Raw genomic sequence first — 18,134 nt, 5'->3', positions numbered from 1 at the left:
GTATGAGCGATGTTAAGCAAGGAGAGAGACCATCCGGTTAGTCACCACAACCAAGGTGACATTGTTCTTAACCTATCTTTCTCACAGATTCATCCCTATGCTCATTCTCACACTGGGGACGGTGTGAAGTAAGTATGGGGGGTTAATGAATCTGTTACTACTAATGCTACTCATTATTTTGTTGACTTGAGACCTTTATCCACTTTTTACACTGATACGCTCTAACAAAGCAAAAAGCTTTTATTTTCAGTTTTTATTTCTTTTCAAGGTACCATTGGGCAAGGACAATGTAGGGAACAATGAACCTACTATATGATTAATAAGACCATTACAATGTGCTAACTCATACCCTAAGTGACAAGTTTTGCAGGACTCACAAGGACGGACAATACCTAGAAACCCACTACCGTATCTATCCCCTGAATTCTCACTACAGAGACTTTGTTTGACCTAACGTTAACTCTATTTTATTTGGACGAATTAACCTGATCTTAATTCTTTCTCATGAAGGGGTGTTAGAGCGGGGAAACGAGCATATACATTCAGGACTTCTTATCCCTTTTTACTACTCTCTGCTGATCTTGAATGGCCACTCATTTTTAGTGGTTCCTACCCTTAAACCCTATCCTTTTTTCAAGCCTCATGCATTCTCTTTTCCTTTTTCATTTAGCAGATATGTGCAAAAACGTTGGAGAAAATGGAACAACACAGTTTCCCGCCATAAAGACAAAAATGAAGCAAAAATAAGAGATTGCAACAAACGGCCTAAGAGTTTATTCTTCCTTGGAACCAATTCAAAAAGTAAGCTCATTAGACTCGGTGTTTCAAAGTTTTGTTTCCCCTTCCATAAAAATAAAAAAAAATTAAAAAAAAAAAGAAAAGAAAAGGAAGGAAAGGAAACATTACAACCAAGAGAGTCTAGTGGCATAGTTCGAAGGAAAGACATGGAAACTTAAAGGAGAGATGAGCCAATTGCAGTAGAGGGCCCCCTCAGAAAAACCTAAGTCTAGGGGAACCGAAAGTAAGAAAGAAGTAAAGGAGAAAGAGGTGTTTAATAGAAGACGTGGTTGGAAACTGTGGACCTCAACCAATTTGATAGCTCTTGCGGTTTTGCAACATATCCTGCATTCGAGACTATACGGTAACTCTAAACACTTTAACTCCCCCACTTAAACACCAATTCATACCAAGTTCCGTCTACCCCGAATGACACCCTCTAGTGAGAAATCTCACGCTACTTTTAATAAATGAAGAGGGTTAACTGATGAGATTCTTGAGTTCTCTTGTAGGTCCGAGACGGATGGATAAGGATAGTGAATGTTTTGATTATATAGTGAGAATGTTCTAACGTGAAGTTTTTGTCTTTACGCGTCCACATGATATCTTTTAGGACATGGTCTCTGATAGTAAGAGACTTCTGCTTTTTTCAAAATCTCTCCACCAGCTTGGCTTTGTTGTTTGCTTGAGGACAACAAAGTCTAAGTCTGGGGGAGTTGATAACATCGTATTTTCGCCCACTTTTACTATATTTTTATTAGATTTTCCATGGAGAAATCAAGAGTTAAAGGGCAATTAAAGGCATATTTCAAGTATTTGAGCTTCAAGGAAGAATTATTAATTTTTCATGCAAAAAGGAGTAGAAGTCAACAAAAATCCGTTTCAGTTTAGTTTATGTGCCTCAGATGTTTCACATCCGGCCAAGGTCTTCCCGATTGGCATGAGGGTATCTCGGTTTCATTGGAAAGCTAGAAGAGTCAAGATTAACGTCAAAGTTGAATCGAAGCAATCCACGAAGCCAGTCATAAGTTATGGCCTGAACAGTGAAGGCATGTCCTAGAATCACGGTTTTAAAAATGATCAATTTAAAACCGCCTGCCAAGGTGACTTGAACCCAGGCGTCTCCTCGAGTCTTTCACCGACCACTAGGGCGCACAACCACGTTCCCTTCCTCTTGCCACCGACTTCCAGCAACCCTAAGAAGCCCAAGAACTTGGCCCATCACTTACTAATCAATGGAAAGACGTTTCTACCCTTTGACCTAATGAAGCCCTGTAATACAAGTTTAGGGGAAACCCTAGAAAACAACCACGAAAAAGGCTGCCTCTTGCGGCTCTCACCGCCCCAAAAGTCGTCCTCCTCTTGTTCTTCTTTAGATCTCTCTTTTCTCTTCAATTCTGTATTCTCTACTTGTAACAGGAAGAAGATTTATAAAGCTTTGGAATTCCAGAGAAGATCTCTAAACCCTTGTCTCTACTCATACTCTCTTTTATGAAATTTCTTATTCATATGATGTTGTGTTCTTTGAGTATGTGTGAGTAGATCTCTAGTTAGGTTTTAGGGGGGTTTCAAAGGGTATTCATGGGGACTTTAGATTTGATTTAGGTTGGCGGTTTCTATGGTTTTGTTTGATCTTAATGCTTGTATATCCGGAACGCCACCTATTACTTGACCTTAGGTATTTCATTCTTTGGCAAAATCTCGTTTGAATGCTTGAACTAGCTCAACTGAATGAAGAACTATAACCGTTGCACACCCGCCGAGTGATAGGGACTTATGGACTAGAATCGAATTTGAACTTAATGCTTTGATCTTGTATTTTGAAATCATGTTAGCACCTACTAACCGATAGGGCAACTGAGTATGCAAGATATTAGTGATAATAGCCGGCTTTCACCTATTAACCGTTTGGGTTTAGCTGGTCTTGATAGAGTTTTGTATGTCCGAAAATTTGGAAGTAAACAAACCTAACCATGTTATCACCTGAATTAGAAATCTATACCTTACTAATTGAACCATGACGCCTGGAGAAAACCCTAGATGATCTAGCGTTTCGTTTTACTTATTTTATACCGCTCTCTTTATTGCTTTCTACTTTTATTGCCTTTTCATTAGTTTCGTTTTATTGCTTTTTACTTTTATTGCATTCTTTACTTATTTTCACTGCATACAACAACCTCCACTCTTTTCTTTGTCTTGATCCAGGTTACCTAACTTGAATTCTTCCTTGTAGCTACACTCCCTGTGGATTCGATCCTCAAATAATACTCCAATATAGTATGCACTTGTAGTAGTCGTGTGGTGTTTCAGGTAAAGGCCTGAGGCAAAATAGAACACGCATCACCTAGCAATCACTGTGAAATGGATTGACACCCCTTATTGTTGCATCGACATGTTAGTGTTTAAGGTAAAATTGAACACAACATAGTTAGACCTCAAAAAACTAACTATCAGAGAGGAGCGTAATTCATCGTGGTTTGGTTGTGCCGACGGCGTGGTCTCTTCATGTCTTGCTAAGGGATTGACCTACGCTGAAGTAGGGTTATATTGGTGGATGCACTCCTGGGGGATCTGCCTACGTACCCTGTTACGGGATCAAGCCATGACGTAGTTTGATTGCGGTGGTGGCTGCACTCTTGGGGGAGCTGCCTACGTACCATGCCAAGGGGTCAAGCCTTATCGTAGTTCAATTTTGTAGAGAGCATTTTCGTGGTATTTTTTTAGATGCATGGCATTCCAAGACCGTAACTCAGGTATTCCCTTGATTACTTTTTCGAGCTAATAGACGTCGTCGCGAACTACCTCGGAGATTCGATAAGGACCTTCCAAGTTGGTGCCCAATTTTTCGGCATTTATCTCTCTCGTGTTGCTGAACACTTTTCGTAGGACAAGTTCTCCCACGCTAAATCTCAGAATTTTAATATTGGAGTTGTAGAAGCGGGCGGCAACTTGTTGATAATTTTGAACTCGAATCATTGTCTGATCTTTGCGTTTGTCGATGAAGTCCAGGTTGTCCTGCAACATTTGGGTGTTCAGGTCTGGTTAGCAGGACTGGCGGTGACCTCATCAATATATTTATGTTTATTAATTACAAAATAAAAAAGGTAAATGCTTAAGAATTCAAATTTTTCTGATATAAAGTTATCTATAGCTACCTGAAATCTGATTTTATAGATGAGAACATTCTCTCCACAAGTGCTACTGGTAAAAATATCATTCTTACTATTTATATTAGACTTTTTGGTGAATTTGTCAATATATTTATGTACACTAATTACAAGATAAAAATGATTTCATGATTCAACTCTTTCTTCCGATATCCAGTTATATGCAGCTACCAACAATCCAATTATAAAGACGCGACCATTTTCTTCACAAGTGCTACACGTAAATAATTTATTTTTACAATTTATGTTTGACGAAAGTTACAGAGATTTATTTTTTTGCTATTTATATTCTTACCATTTTTAGTCAAATTTTTCCTGATTTGAAATTTTATATTTTGTAGGAATTTGACAAAAGTTACCGTGATTTATTGTAAAACTGGATCATTTGGAAGACAAAAACGGAAAACATATGGAGTTGCCTAAGCTTTACTATTAATTATCATGGTTTTTTTTTTCTTTTTTTTGTAATACTAGATATTAACCCGCGGTATACCGTGGGCCTATATTTTTATTAAATAAATTTGAATTTTTGTGTTAAAATGATCTATAAATATATGCTCTTATTTTGTTTAACTTAAATGTATGGTACACGGCAAGAAAATATTTTTTAACTTAATATTTGAAATTTTAAGTTGTATTTGTTTTCTTAATATTGTTTAGTGTTTAAGATTGTATAATTGTATTTGATTGTTAAGTTTACCCGTAATATACATTCATGGATTAATATCAACACAAATCCGTCAATTCTAGGATTTCACCCGTAGTATAAAATTTACATGTTTATAATGTATATAATTTTTATAAAAAATTTGAGATGTGTTTTAAAAAAAAATTATTTAAGTTGTATTTGTTTTGTTAATATTTTTTGTGTTGTTTAGTGTTTAAGATTGTTTAATTATAGTTTAATCGTTAATTTTAGGATTTTACACATAGTATAGTGTCTCGTATTATTATCGACCCAAAACCATCAATTCTAGGACTTCACCCGTAGTATACAGTCACAAATTATTATCGATCTAAACCCGTCAATTGTAGGATTTCACCCGTAGTATAAGGTTTATATATTTATGATATTTAAATTTCTTATTTAATTATTATAAATATAAAATATTTATAATATTTAAAACTTCATAAAATATTTTAGTATTTGAAACAGTTATAATAGTTTACTTTAAATAAAATTTAAATATATATAATATTTTGAAACTTTTTAAAAGTTTCCATTTTTGACATAATGAACCGGAGTAAACCGAACACTTTTAGTTTTGGCCGTCTAAGAACTCAAGTTTCTTATTCACTCGTATTCATAATCATTTTGGTCTTTTTTGTAGTATGATTCATTGTCCAATTTTTTAAGCGATATGAGATATTGTACACATATTATTTCTTCATCGATTGAATAATATATGTCCGTTTTAAAAAATTTGAATCACATCATATACAGAAAAATAGAAAATTTTATTAACAATGTGTAATTTATATAAATTCAGAATAAATTAAATATAAAATTCAATAAAAGTGAAAGAAGAATCATATATTTATGTTTAGATTAGGTAGAGATGTTTTAGGAAATTAGTTAAAGTAAATAACAAATATGGTTAGTTTAGAGATATTATATATATTAAATTTGGTAATTAAATAATTAAATTTTATTTTGAATTATTTTTTGGTAGTAAATGGTAATTGTTTTCAAGAATTAATGTTATCCAAGATCCGAACAAAATTAAACCGGGTAAAACCCAACCATTTGAAATAATTGATGAATAAAAGCTCAAATTTCAAAACTTATTTTCAAAAAAAGTGTTGCAAAAATGTATATACAGATTTTTAACTAAAGACAAAGAAAAATAATATTTTAAGAGAGACGTGAAGGAGATATTAATGGGTATTACAATTAATTAATTTTTGGGCTGTTTTTAATAATTTAATTTATTTGTTTTTTTAACTAGATGACATGTCAACTTCAAGAATTGTTCTTATGAAAATTAAAAACAGGATTTATTTTAGAATATTTCATAGCTTATCACAAAACGATACATATTTTTAGCGGATACATAAAATTGTATGCAATACTTGATTGAGAATAAAATATAGTTGTAAGAAAAATAGTGCAAATACTTATTATTCTTAGTTATTTTGTAATACAACAGGACATATAATCAATCAAAACCTTATAAATTTATTTATGTTGCAAATTCAAGTATTTTGCTTTACTGAATTATAGCCCTAAAGCATGATAATTCAAATACATAGCCCTAAAGCGTGTCGATTAGTTTGGTGGGCTCGACTTGGTGGGCTCGGCTTGGTGGTGTTGTTTCTTTTGCGGCGTTGTGTTTGAGCTCGCGTGGAGGTGATTCTAACCTAATTGTTCTTATTTTGGAGAGATTGACGGCGGAGGAGGTGATGGAGCTCAAGGACGGCTCCGGATCTGACTCATTCTCGCCTTCGATTTGGTCTCTCAGACAGTTTATCTGGTTTGGTTTAGATTTGCTTCTCTCCTCGGGCTCTTTGTGGTTGTGGCTAGCTGGTCGGAGTTCTCAGAGAGGTTTACTATATTCGTTCAATGTGGATGTGGCAATAGTTTGTGTGGAGGTTTTTTGTTTGGCTTCGTCTTACGTTGAAGCTTCAATGTGGCTCTTTTGTGGCTCAGTTAGGTTGCTTTTTTCTTTTGTTGTAGGATCAGCCTATAGCAGTTTGCAACAAAATTTTCACTACGTGTTGCCTTGGTGGGGTTCTCCATGGGGAATTGAGGCGGCGTTTGGATTAAGCGGCTTCGCTATTTTGTGGAAGATGTTCTGTTACTCTCAATGAATTGGTGGCTGGAGGCGGCTTTTCTGGCTGCCCGTAGATGCTCATGTGCCGTCGAGTGTGAGTTTAGTCCGCTTAAGCCGCTCTGTTTTTGTGTTAGTTTTCAGAGAAGCGGTAAGTGCTCTTTCTTGAGGTTTGAGGACAACTTTAAATTTGGGTTGCTTGTGATAACAAAGATGAGGACATGAGCTCTTTCGAGCCGAGGAAACCACGCAAATGTAAAAACTTTATTGTTTAGAATCAATGTTTCGTTTTGGGTCTCCACTAATAGGGTTTTCGTTGTGATTTCCTTTTCTTTTTTCCTTGTCTTCTGTTGTGTTGTAGTTTTTGGTGGTTTTTATAGTTTTCGGTTAGTCTGTTTTCTTTGTAATTTAAATTAAAAATTTAGATATAAATTTAATCTTTTCTCAAAAAAAATTTAAAAAAGAAAAATCAGATGCATAGAAAAGTCTACGAGATGCAAAAAGCTTGAAGCTTTATGATCGTCAAAAATCGATCCAAGCAAAGATCAATTAACTTTATGTGAAAGGCCAAAACAAAATAAAATAATAATAGAAGAATGAGAGAGTCCGGAGAAGAAAGGTAGACAAAGAGACCTCCGTCCCGGCAAAGACGGGCTGTAACCTTCTTTTCCTACTACATTGTCCCCACCACCCACATGCCTCCATGTTCTCTTTTTTCTCGTCCCAACATTTTCTTTTTCTTTAATGTAAAAATAAACATTAACATCGCTTATATCAAATATTGGTCGATTAACTTTTATAATGTTTTTAATCAAATTATAAATACTACTTCAATATTTCACACTAATATTACTATTGTATTACCATCTTAATCTTAATCCGATAAAAATGATGATAAACCAAAGAATATTTATTAATGTTTCTTAGTTTTATTTAAGCAAAAATAAAAATTAACGTTTTGATGTATTTCTTTATTTAGAATAGGTATTGAACGGTCATATATATTAAGAAATATATTCCAACCAAAACTAAACGAATTTTACGCTTCAAGTCTTAATTTTAATGAAGTAAGATAATGCTTACTTGATTGTTTATTTTATCGTTTTGTGATTAATTACCAGTATTTTTCATTATTGGTGTCGACAGTCAAAAAGTAACTTTGTTTACATATTGTTCAAATTTAATAAAGTTGTTGTTTTTTCAAACCGAATAACCATCATTTTCAACATATTTGGAGGAGCTTCATAGCAATAAAAAAGAAAAAATTAACTATCTTTTCTTTATTTTTAATCACTCATAATTGGAAAAAAATTTGGCACGAACAATTCGTGCAGAATCGCTACACATTGCTTACATAAACAATTCATGCAGAATCGCTCGTCTGATTTCTAAATAATTTGATGACAAAGAAAACAAAACTATGTTCCCATTTACTATACCAAAAATAAAATAAAAAAACATGCACATATGTATACGATTCCTAACTTGTATTAGAGAAAAGTTCTTTTTCTATAAACGGATTGAACTTTGACCAAACACTATGTGTAATAATGTCATCTGTACATGAATGACAAGTCCTCAAGAAACAAAATCACAAAATCATTTTGAAGAAACAAAACAATTCAAAAATACCATATTAATTTAAAATGTCAAAATATCATTGCATACGAAGTACACCCGCTACTAACTAGCAACCACAAATAAAATCATTTAGAACAACACAAGATGTTATGGCAAAGACGAAAGATAATGAAATGAAACAAAGGATCAATAGCAAATACACCATCTCCTATTCCACAATATTTAAAACCAGAACGATTAATATATGGGGGACAATATAGTAAACCGAACATTTGTCGATAATTGGAGCTCATGTAACATGCTTACCTTACCGCTTTCATGGAGATGGATATCATGCAGGACAAGTTTATTCACAACATCACCACACTGGTAAATTGAATGCTAAATAATTCATAGACCAGGTCATTAAACTTACGATTTGATCACAATGGTCAATTTATCTCCAGGATATATATAACGCACTGCCCGTGGAGTGAGATGTTAATCATGTTATTCGTTAATGTTTGGTTTAAGGGACTCTATAGGTGTTTTAAGATCAAGATCTACAAAAAAAAATAGAATAATTAAATAGATAAAGTTAGAATTTGTTCTAATTAGTTTATCTAGTAGTTAGAAATACAGACAATTTGACTATCCATTCACAATAGTCGGCAGGAATTTCAAACTCGAAGAAAGACGTGTGGTAACCCAATTCTACGGATCGAGAATAGTCCATTCTATACCATTTCAGTGTTCTACCGGATTAAATAAAATAAAATAATAATAAAAAAGAAAAAAAAACTAAATAGATAAAGTTACCTTTTGTTTTGGTCATTGACGCTTGGGGTGGCAAGTCATATTACCTGATACAAGAAGCACTTGTGAATAAAGTGATGGTTAGACCAAAAGAAGCAAATTTCCTCCACCCAATTTTGCCTGATTATTGTAATCTTCAACTCAAAAATATCTACATAGACGATTTTTCTATACAGTTATTGTCATTACAATATTTTTATTTATTTAGTCTATTTCCTAGTTATATGTTTCCATATCATACCAATAAAAAAAAATTTGGTTGAAATTCAATATCTGGTATCTACATAAAATAGTACCAACTTTCACAAATTTTTTTACTACCAATTAATTCATACATGGCCATTTAAACAGTATATATTGTGTTAATTTTAGTTTTTACTATCTAGGCATTTCTCTTATTTGAATATATATTTATTTTATTCAAAGAAAAATGTTAATTAATTTTATAATTCATAATACACTAAACAAATTACGATCTTAATGTCTATTTGAGATTTTATACGATATATTTAGTTTTAAATATTTATATTTGTTAGAAGTGTCATCAACATAGTATTGGTTATAGTATTGGTTATATGACAACGATTTTGTTTTTTGTAATAATTATCATATGACAACTATAGTATCATTATTTTACGTAATATGAATACAACCATATTATAAAAAAAACTGAGTCGGACTACACCAATACGACACATGCAAATGCAAAGAAATAAATATTCTATTACTGATGAATACAAATATTTGTTACAGCAGAAAAAAAAAAGCCAATATTCTCCTCGGGATTAGTGCTGTAAAAGAATGACCCTTCTCTTCCCTTGTCCCCTATAAATATCTTTCTATCGACCATCTTCCTTCTCACAACTTCAACTTCCCTCTTTCTCTATATTACGCTTTTGCCCCTCACTCCCTCTTTCCACAATTAGGGTTTCGTCTGCTCTACATGACCCTCTCTGTATTCTTCCACAGCTTTCTTGAACTGCAAAACTTCTTCAGATTTTTTTTTTTTTCTTTTGATATCTCTTACGCATAAAATAGTGATTTTCTTCATATCTCTGCTCGATTGATTTGCGGTTCAATAAAGCTGTGGGAAGATACAGACAGAGTCAAATGATTTTCTAAATTTCGTTCATATATATGAAAGCGTGATTGATTCCATAATCAGATCTGATCACAGATCTTTCGTTTACGTGTTTTTTGTTTTGTTCTCTTTGTTATTTTTTATGACTACCAACTATATTGTAGCTAGATTCAAGATTCTAATCTCTAAATAAGTTCTTTAAAAAAAAAAATGATTCATTGTTTAAAAACCCTAACTTCTGTCTATGAGTTTAATCGGTGTTTATGAATATAATACATACAAAAATGTTTTTGAAATGGGATCTATAAATTTTGTATAATTTAATAATATTGGTATGGGGAGATTGTGTTGATTGTCTTATTTAGATTGATGATCTGTAGATCTGTCTAGTCAAGATATATATTATATAATTATGAATTCATTTCCTTGATGGATCTCTCTATTTTGCGATCATTTAGATTTTGCAAATTTATCAAGGTCAAAAACTTTTCATAAGATAGCTAAATATACGGAGCATATAATTGAGAAGCAAATTTTGTTTGGTTGATGAGTTAATAATGTGTTGCTGGACCACATTTTGAATATTCATGATGTAGAGGAAGTAGTAGCGAAGTAGGTTCTTGGGTCGATCCACATTATTTGTAATGCTTTCATATTATTTATTTTTGAGATAATGATTTATTGGTGGAGAAAGGATTGGATGTTATGTGCAATCTAGGATTAAAGAACAACGAGATCTTGGGCTTTATCGAATATTTTAACAAGGTCTTAATGATTCATATTTATTTGATACTAGATTTTACCTTTTTAAACAACTTCAAGAGGTTAATGAATATTTTTTATTCAACCCTCAATTGTTTGCAAAACTCTCGCTGGTCTAAAGCGTAACTTTGTCTTTTAAATTTATCAACTGCAACGTGTTATGAAATAAAAATCATATATACGTATATGAATTTCAAGAGGTAAATTCACATTTTTAAGCCTTAAAATATTATTGGATAATACTTTAAACATTAAAAAATAATTTTATTAACACTTTAAATCTCCAAACAAGATTTTCTTTTTCCAAAAAATATTCTACATTATAACAATCAAAGAATGTCGACGCTTAGCCAAAAAAATGTATCATTCATCGTAGCGGAAAAATCTGCTACGAGATTTTTTACATTCATAAATACTCTTCTTTTCGGAATATTTGATTTTTTTGATAAAAATAACAAATTTAAGAAATTAATTAATTTTGAGTTTATTACATTAAAAACAAAAATTAATCTCTTTTAAAAATAATTTGACCAATAATATAACTTACTGTAAAATACTAATAGTTGAAAATTGTTTAATTTAATATTTTACATAGAAACTTGAATTGTTTTTTTTTTGTCATCCTCTTTAATTTAGAGCTCAAAATAGCCATTTTTATGGTATGTTGTTTACATAAGTGAGTGATGCTTTTCGGAACAGACTTTCCGTACCGAATTATCCGGTTTATATTTGCGCATCGACAAATTTGTGAACTCATCTTTGTCGCTCTGAAAAATGAGTTCATCTTGGTTTTCTGAAGATGCTGTCCATTCGGTTGGGAAAGACATCATCTTCACCGGGTCGGAACAATCTGTAAAAAATGGTACATCTTGGTTTTCTCGACCAATCATACACTTCATTGCCCAAAGAAGGGCTTCAACTTTTGTATGGAGTGGGGAGAGACTTTTACAGGGTTAGCAGCGCCCATGCTTCATGTTTCTTCATTTGATGATGTACAAAACCATCTTAATCCTAAAAACTTATCAATCTCTTTCCAAGATCCATTTACAAAACAACGAAGTCCTGCATACGTAATATCCCTTGAGATATTTCTCACAAGAGTTCGTGTTTCCAAAAAAGAGACCAGATTTTCAGTATGAAGCTCAACTTGAGCTAATTTCCACGATTGTGCCTCTTGTTCTGCTAAACATAATATCTAGAGTGGATCATTATCCACATTATAAAAAATCTTTTCATCTCATGCTTTCCAAATGTACCAATTGCTAAAATCTTTTCATGGGTATGAAAATGAATCAATTGCTAAAAGTTGGCCTCCAAAATAAATGATCCAGATTCACATAACTAGAATCTGAGGGAAAAATTCTTATAGCCGTGGGAATCTGTGAAAGCGCCCAAATCTGTCGAGCTGGGTGACACTGAAAGAGTGTATGATTAATTGTTTCCTATGTGGCGCCACATCTTGCGCAACCTCTATCACAATTTATGCCTCTATTCCATAAATTTTGTGTCACTGGCACACATCCTGCTAAAATTTGCCATAAAAAGTGGCGTAACTTAGGCGAACATTGCACTTTCGAAGTTTATGCTTTTAGTATTTTGATCTCCGGACCAATAAAAGATAAAGTTGCATCCATATGTTCTATCCGAGAAGTATGATATCCAGATTTGACATTATATTTTCCGGATTTTGTAAAATGACTACCTAAAGTATCCTCTTTGTTGGGTGCACCCACATGCATGAAACTTATCAGCGGGATATTTTTGGATTAAAGATCTCTTGTAAGAGATCTATATTCCACAAATTTGTCCGTTTGTCGATAAGGTTACTTACTTTTAAAAATGAATCAATAACGAACCCATTACTTTTAAACTTAAATTCTGTTTTCAAAACATCATATATTGTGAAACAAAAAAGTTTAAAATATCATATAGTATGAAATAGAAGGAATAATAAATTATGAAATTAATTAAAATTAAAATTAAATTGAATAAATTTTTATCAAACAGACATAAATTATTTTACCATCATTTTTATGGAAGTGCAAATAAGAGTTTGGAAGTTTAAAGTGTTAGTTAAATTATCTTGGTGGTTTATAGTGTTATTGAAATTCTTTCGAGGTTAAAAATGCTACCTGTTGACACTTTGAGGGTTAAAAATGTATTGTTTCTTGTTATTGTTTAAACATAAACTAATATCTTCTTGTTGTAGAAAACAAAACACCAACTTATGGTTTAGTTAAGAACAAAATCGTTTGCTATAATCAATATAAAAAAACTATATAGAATCTGAATAAAAGTGTTATCAGATCATGAACAAGTGGAATAAATGATATACCTGGATTTTTACCGATTTTAGGTATAATATGGGTATAGTTTTTAGAGTCTTTTTTGTTATTTGTCGAGTCTTATCTAGTCTTCTTCTGTTTTTTACACTTTTGGATACTTTTGAAGAATATTGAGCATTTTGGAGCGAAAACAAAGGAAAATAAGCTAAAATACAAATTTGGAATCTGAACGGGTGTCCGTCGACACCATTCACAGCTCAGCCTAATTCTGACGGTTTGAAGAATTGAAGTCTCCAGAATATACCCCAAAATACTTCCCTACACGTTTTTTAGACATTATATATAGATTTTCAAGGTCATTGTTTAGACCTAACTATTTTTACATGTTTTACAACTCCCTAGATTCTAAGTTTTAGTTACTTTGCTCTGCAATTCCCTAAGGTTTGTGGAGAGTTCTTAAGAGATTTCAAAACCCTATAGAGAGAAGATCTTTTTGAAACTCTATTCTCCTTTTGATTTTGTTATGCAATCTTATTCAAACATGATTGGTGTTTCTATGATCATGTCTGAGTAATCTACTTGTTCGGTATAGGGTTTCTCATTAGGGATTTAGATGAATTAGTGAATTGATAAACTGTTAGGTGATATACCGCGATTTTCACCAGTTTTTGTATGATTTAGGCATAGGTTTTAGAATCTTTATATTATTTCTAGAGTCTTTTCAGGTATTTCGAGGACCGGGACAAGTTTTGAAATAAGGAAGCATTTTAAAGCAAAATCTGAAGAAGCTAAGCTAAATGACGAATTCAAATAATATAAAGATGGCTTAGCTTAGTGTTCACAAATCAAGAGTGTCGACCGACACCGTTCGTGGTCCAACAAAAGTCCAAGACGGCTTAAAGATTTAAGAATGGCAGTTTTGCCGAGAAGACTTTTCTAATCGCATTAGGAGCCCCTCCACATTTTTGAAGACTTAATAAATAGTTTTTATGGTCATTGTTTAGACCTAAATTTTGATACTTCTACTTTTACTCTGCAATTCTCTGAGGTTTGTGGAGAGTTCCAGAGATTTCAAAAACATATAGAGAGAAGATCTTTTCTAAACTATATTCTCTTTTTGATTTCTTTATGCTTTCTTATTCAAACATGAGTAATCTACTTGTTAGGTTTAGGTTTAGGGTTTCTCACTGGGGATTTAGATGAATTAGTAGATCTTTAAAACTGTTAGAATTATCTACATAGTTCTTCGTATTAATTGGTTTTACTGCTAATTCTAGAGTAGCTAACTAGAACTTGATCTTAGGTATAGGTAGCATTCGAGAGGGCACTGATACCTGAACTACTATAGATGGGCCTAATAGCTAGATACACATATGTATGGTTTAGCTATTAGGTGAACTTATCAAACCTGATTATAATGCATGTTTAGTAATAGAGATTTCTAACTAGGATTGGAATTTTTATTGCTAGGCATAGTTAGTCAATACGGCTAGAGCTGGTTGGCCATAGTTTATTTTTTTTGAGTTCTAGAATGGTTCAATAACAATCTTAATCATAGCTAGATCCATTGTTTGTCTATTTCCTGAGAATTTCCCTAAACCTGATGCTTTAATCATCTGAATTTAAAACCAATCTGCTCTGCTTACTTGTTTCTTTTATATTTTTCTATTATTGATTTTGTTCTCGAGACTTTTACTTATTCAGTGAACAATTGAACTTAAAGGAATTTGACCCTAAAGTACTACAATTGATCTCTTATTCGAGGCAGTAGACTATAGGCAATTTGACTCATATCATTAGGATTACTTTTAGAATTCCTCTTCTTGATTGTTCTTAATGAGTTATAGATATCTAATTAGAACTTAATCTTAAGTTGATAGGTACGATTTGAGAGGACGCTATTTACTGAAACTATCATAGATGGGCCTAAGTAATTAGATACATAGAGGTCTGGTTTAAATACTCAGGTGAACTAATCAAACCCGGAGTTTCAGAAGACTATCATCTCTGCAAGCTTTTCCTATACTCACTTGTTGGGAAAGTGATATAGCTCAAATTATCCCTAAGTTTACTCCCTCAAAGAAAGAGATCAGATAACATCGTATTTTAGCCCACTTTTACTATGTTTTTATTAGGTTTTCCATGGAGGAATCAGGAGTGAATGGACACTTCAAGACATTGATAACTAGGTTTTTTTTAACACCTAGTTAGGTGATGTTCAATTTCCTCTTAAACACAAACATGTCGATGCAGCTATAGGGGGTGTCAATCCAGTCCACTGTTATTACTAGCAATCAAGATGTGTACAGAAGCAACTAAGTCAAGCTAGATATAATGATGGTGGGTTTCTAGTACAAATCCTAACCAAGTTTCAAACAATAAAAATGAGAACTAAAGTGTCCTACTCGATCATAGGGTCGAGTAGAACACAAAAAGCAACATGTTCAAGTACTAAAATGCAGTAATAGATGACTTAACAAGGGGATGAAATAACAGGTAAATAAAAGTGTAATCAAGGGGTGGATACAAATAAATCTAAGAAGAATAGAATTCCTAAGGATGGATTCATTAATAAGGGCAACTCTAGGGTTCATCAGGTGGCCAACAGGCGAAATGCAAATACTCTAGACGATAGATTCAAAACAAGACCAATTCACTCTCGTATCATTGATCCTCATAACTTTACCACTTTCTAATCTCAACTCTCGTTGATGAAACATAGCAAAGCAGGCTTTAAGCAACATAAACACCCAATCTCTTGGGCTAGAGTCTACAAATCTCTGGAATTTGTAGATCAGATATCCATTTGAACGTCTTTTGGACGCTGGAATACCTTGGGTCGAATTCCAAACTTAACTGAGCTAAATATGCATTAGGGCCAACGAATCCAGAAGGGATCTAACCTAATCTTAACCACTAGACTAACCTAGATATTACCCTAATCTAATCCATACTCAAGAACCCTAATCACTACTCAAGCAACATAATCTAGAACACAAACCCATAAATTACTCTAAACATATCAAAATGTATATCTAAACAAGATAAACAACTTTACTCAAAGAACTAAATGCATAAACGAAATAGATTAAGAGTAATTAAGGTTTCAAGATTCTAAAACACAAAGAAAAACTACAGAATAAATGATTTGTTCCTTGGAAAAACCCCAAAGTGACATATTTATACTAAAATCTCGAAAACAATTCACTAGAAGACAAGAGACTTGAGGCGGTTTGGATGAATACTCGACCTTGGGGAACAAGTATCAGGGTGCTACAAAGACTACACCTTTGCCTCTATGCTCAGAGTGATCAATTGGTCGAGTAGTTGCTTCTTCCACTTCTCTTCTTATGCCCAGCTGTCTGGTTGAGTGGGGAAATGAGGAGAATCTGAATGCGCTTTGATCGATCAACAAGTTAGGTAGAATCCGTTCGCCTTGATCGAGTGAAATGTCGAGTAGAGGGTCGAGTGATTGTCTGCTGCTTCCTCTGGTTCCCCTCTAAGGCAATAGAATAACTGCTTCTCCTCTGGTTCCCCTCTGGGGCTATGAATAAATTGTCGAGTAGCTGCTCTGTTGCTTCCCCTATGGGCCAATAGAATCCTCTGGTTCCCCTCTGGGGCAATGAATAACTGGTTGAGTAACTGCTCTAGTGCTTCTCCTCTAGGGGAATAGGGTAGAGGGTTGAGTAAACTCCATGTAATCTCCTTCTGCACCTGAAAACACACCAAAACATGCAATATGTATGCAAAATGATCCTAGAAACCTAAGTGAGCAAAATAAGCTAAAATGGTGCAAAATGATATGATACAATGAGCAAATGCATAGCTAAATGATGATAAATACATGCATAAAATGAGTAGAATACAGTGTTATGAGACATATTTCAAATATTTAAGGTTCAAGGAAGAATTATGAGTTTTCAAGCAAAAATGAGTAGTAGTTGATCAAATTCCGTTTGAGAACAGTTTCTGTGCTTAAGGTGTTTGGCATCAAGCCAAAGTCTTTCCGATCACGGCATCAAGGTATCCCAGTGTCATTGGAAAGCTAGAAGAGTCAAGATTAACGTCGAAGTCTTATTGAAACAATCCATCAAGCCGTTTAGAAGTGATGGCCCGAAGAGTGAAGACATGTTCCAGAATCGCGGTTTGGAAATAATCAATCTAAAACCGCCGACCATGGAGACTTGAACCTGGGCGTCTCCTCGAGTTTTCCACCGACCACTAGGGCGCATAACCACTCCTTCCCCTCGTCTTGCCGCGGACTTCAATCCCTCTTTCTACCCTTTAACCCAATGAAGGCCTAAAATACTAAGTTTAGGGTAAACCCTAAAGAGACCCACGAAATTTGGCAGCCTCCTGCGCCTCCCTTGCCCTCCTCTTGAGTCGAGACTCTCAGCTCCATTGGAATTCTACCTCATCGAATCAAGCTCTCAAGTCGTCGTCCATCTTACTATGTTTGTTTATCTTTTCTCTTCTTCTCTTCTCTATTCTCTATTTGTTAAAGGATGAAGATTCATCAACTTTGGATTTCCAGAGAAGATTTCTAAACCCTTTACATATACTAATTGAAACAATCCGACCCGTTTTCAAAAAAAAAAAAAAAATATTCTCATAAATAATTTAATAATTTCCACAATCAATTAATTTCAATATCAAAGTAAACCACCAAATTCAGCAAAACTTATTCAACAAATAAACTACAACAACTTTCCAAAAATAAGTTACTAAAAATAAATCTTAACCATTTCTAAACTATAATTTAAAAGTCGAGATTTATTAAAACAAACCAGCAAATTATCGATAACAATGCAATTATCAATTCTGCATTTATTCATAAATAAATCATAAAATTCGACCCACAATGACCACGAAAACCGAGACTTTGATCATCATCCTCTCCTCGCCATGATTCCAC

At 33.4% G+C, this 18,134-nt stretch overlaps 2 protein-coding genes, 1 non-coding gene and 2 pseudogenes across 6 annotated transcripts; 2 read left to right on the top strand and 3 right to left on the bottom strand.

Moving 5' to 3' along the window:
• Positions 1–3,483: 3,483 nt before the first annotated feature.
• On the bottom strand, positions 3,484–3,792 carry AT2G10611 (annotated as a pseudogene; the record flags this gene model as incomplete). The annotated part of the gene is made up of 1 exon: positions 3,484–3,792.
• Positions 3,793–6,276: 2,484 nt separating this feature from the next.
• Positions 6,277–7,018, top strand: AT2G10608 (uncharacterized protein). Of its 2 annotated transcripts, none has more exons than NM_001202593.1 (2): positions 6,277–6,489; positions 6,622–7,018. In NM_001202593.1, exons 1-2 carry the CDS (start codon positions 6,348–6,350, stop codon positions 6,753–6,755), a joined length of 276 nt encoding a protein of 91 aa, NP_001189522.1. In that variant the 5' UTR covers positions 6,277–6,347; the 3' UTR covers positions 6,756–7,018. The 2 variants fall into 2 exon arrangements, with proteins under 2 accessions (NP_001189522.1, NP_973445.2); NM_201716.2 differs by having other exon boundaries at positions 6,277–6,536.
• A 3,024-nt stretch (positions 7,019–10,042) lies between these two features.
• Positions 10,043–10,193, top strand: MIR396a. The gene has a single exon (NR_140623.1). It is a non-coding gene; the product is annotated as a microRNA ath-MIR396a precursor (primary transcript).
• A 1,337-nt stretch (positions 10,194–11,530) lies between these two features.
• On the bottom strand, positions 11,531–12,788 carry AT2G10605 (annotated as a pseudogene; the record flags this gene model as incomplete). The annotated part of the gene is made up of 1 exon: positions 11,531–12,788.
• A 3,839-nt stretch (positions 12,789–16,627) lies between these two features.
• On the bottom strand, positions 16,628–17,621 carry AT2G10602 (uncharacterized protein; the record flags this gene model as incomplete). Its single annotated transcript, NM_147281.1, has 3 exons — positions 16,628–16,933; positions 17,395–17,490; positions 17,556–17,621. The coding sequence occupies 3 exons, from the start codon at positions 17,619–17,621 to the stop codon at positions 16,628–16,630; spliced, it is 468 nt and encodes a 155-aa protein (NP_671818.1).
• Positions 17,622–18,134: the final 513 nt, after the last annotated feature.

This window comes from Arabidopsis thaliana, chromosome 2 (genome assembly GCF_000001735.4).
Source record: "Arabidopsis thaliana chromosome 2, partial sequence".
In the NCBI taxonomy this organism is placed as follows: domain Eukaryota; kingdom Viridiplantae; phylum Streptophyta; class Magnoliopsida; order Brassicales; family Brassicaceae; genus Arabidopsis; species Arabidopsis thaliana.
This window is presented reverse-complemented; position numbering and strand designations above follow the sequence as displayed.

What these genes read in the sequence shown, in the direction of transcription:
- AT2G10608 (NM_201716.2), top strand. Translation starts at nt 6,348, where the DNA reads ATGGAGCTCAAGGACGGCTCCGGATCTGACTCATTCTCGCCTTCGATT. An exon ending in TGGCAATAGTTTGTGTGGAG is followed by an intron (nt 6,537 to 6,621) that starts GTTTTTTGTTTG and finishes CTTTTGTTGTAG; the next exon opens with GATCAGCCTATAGCAGTTTG.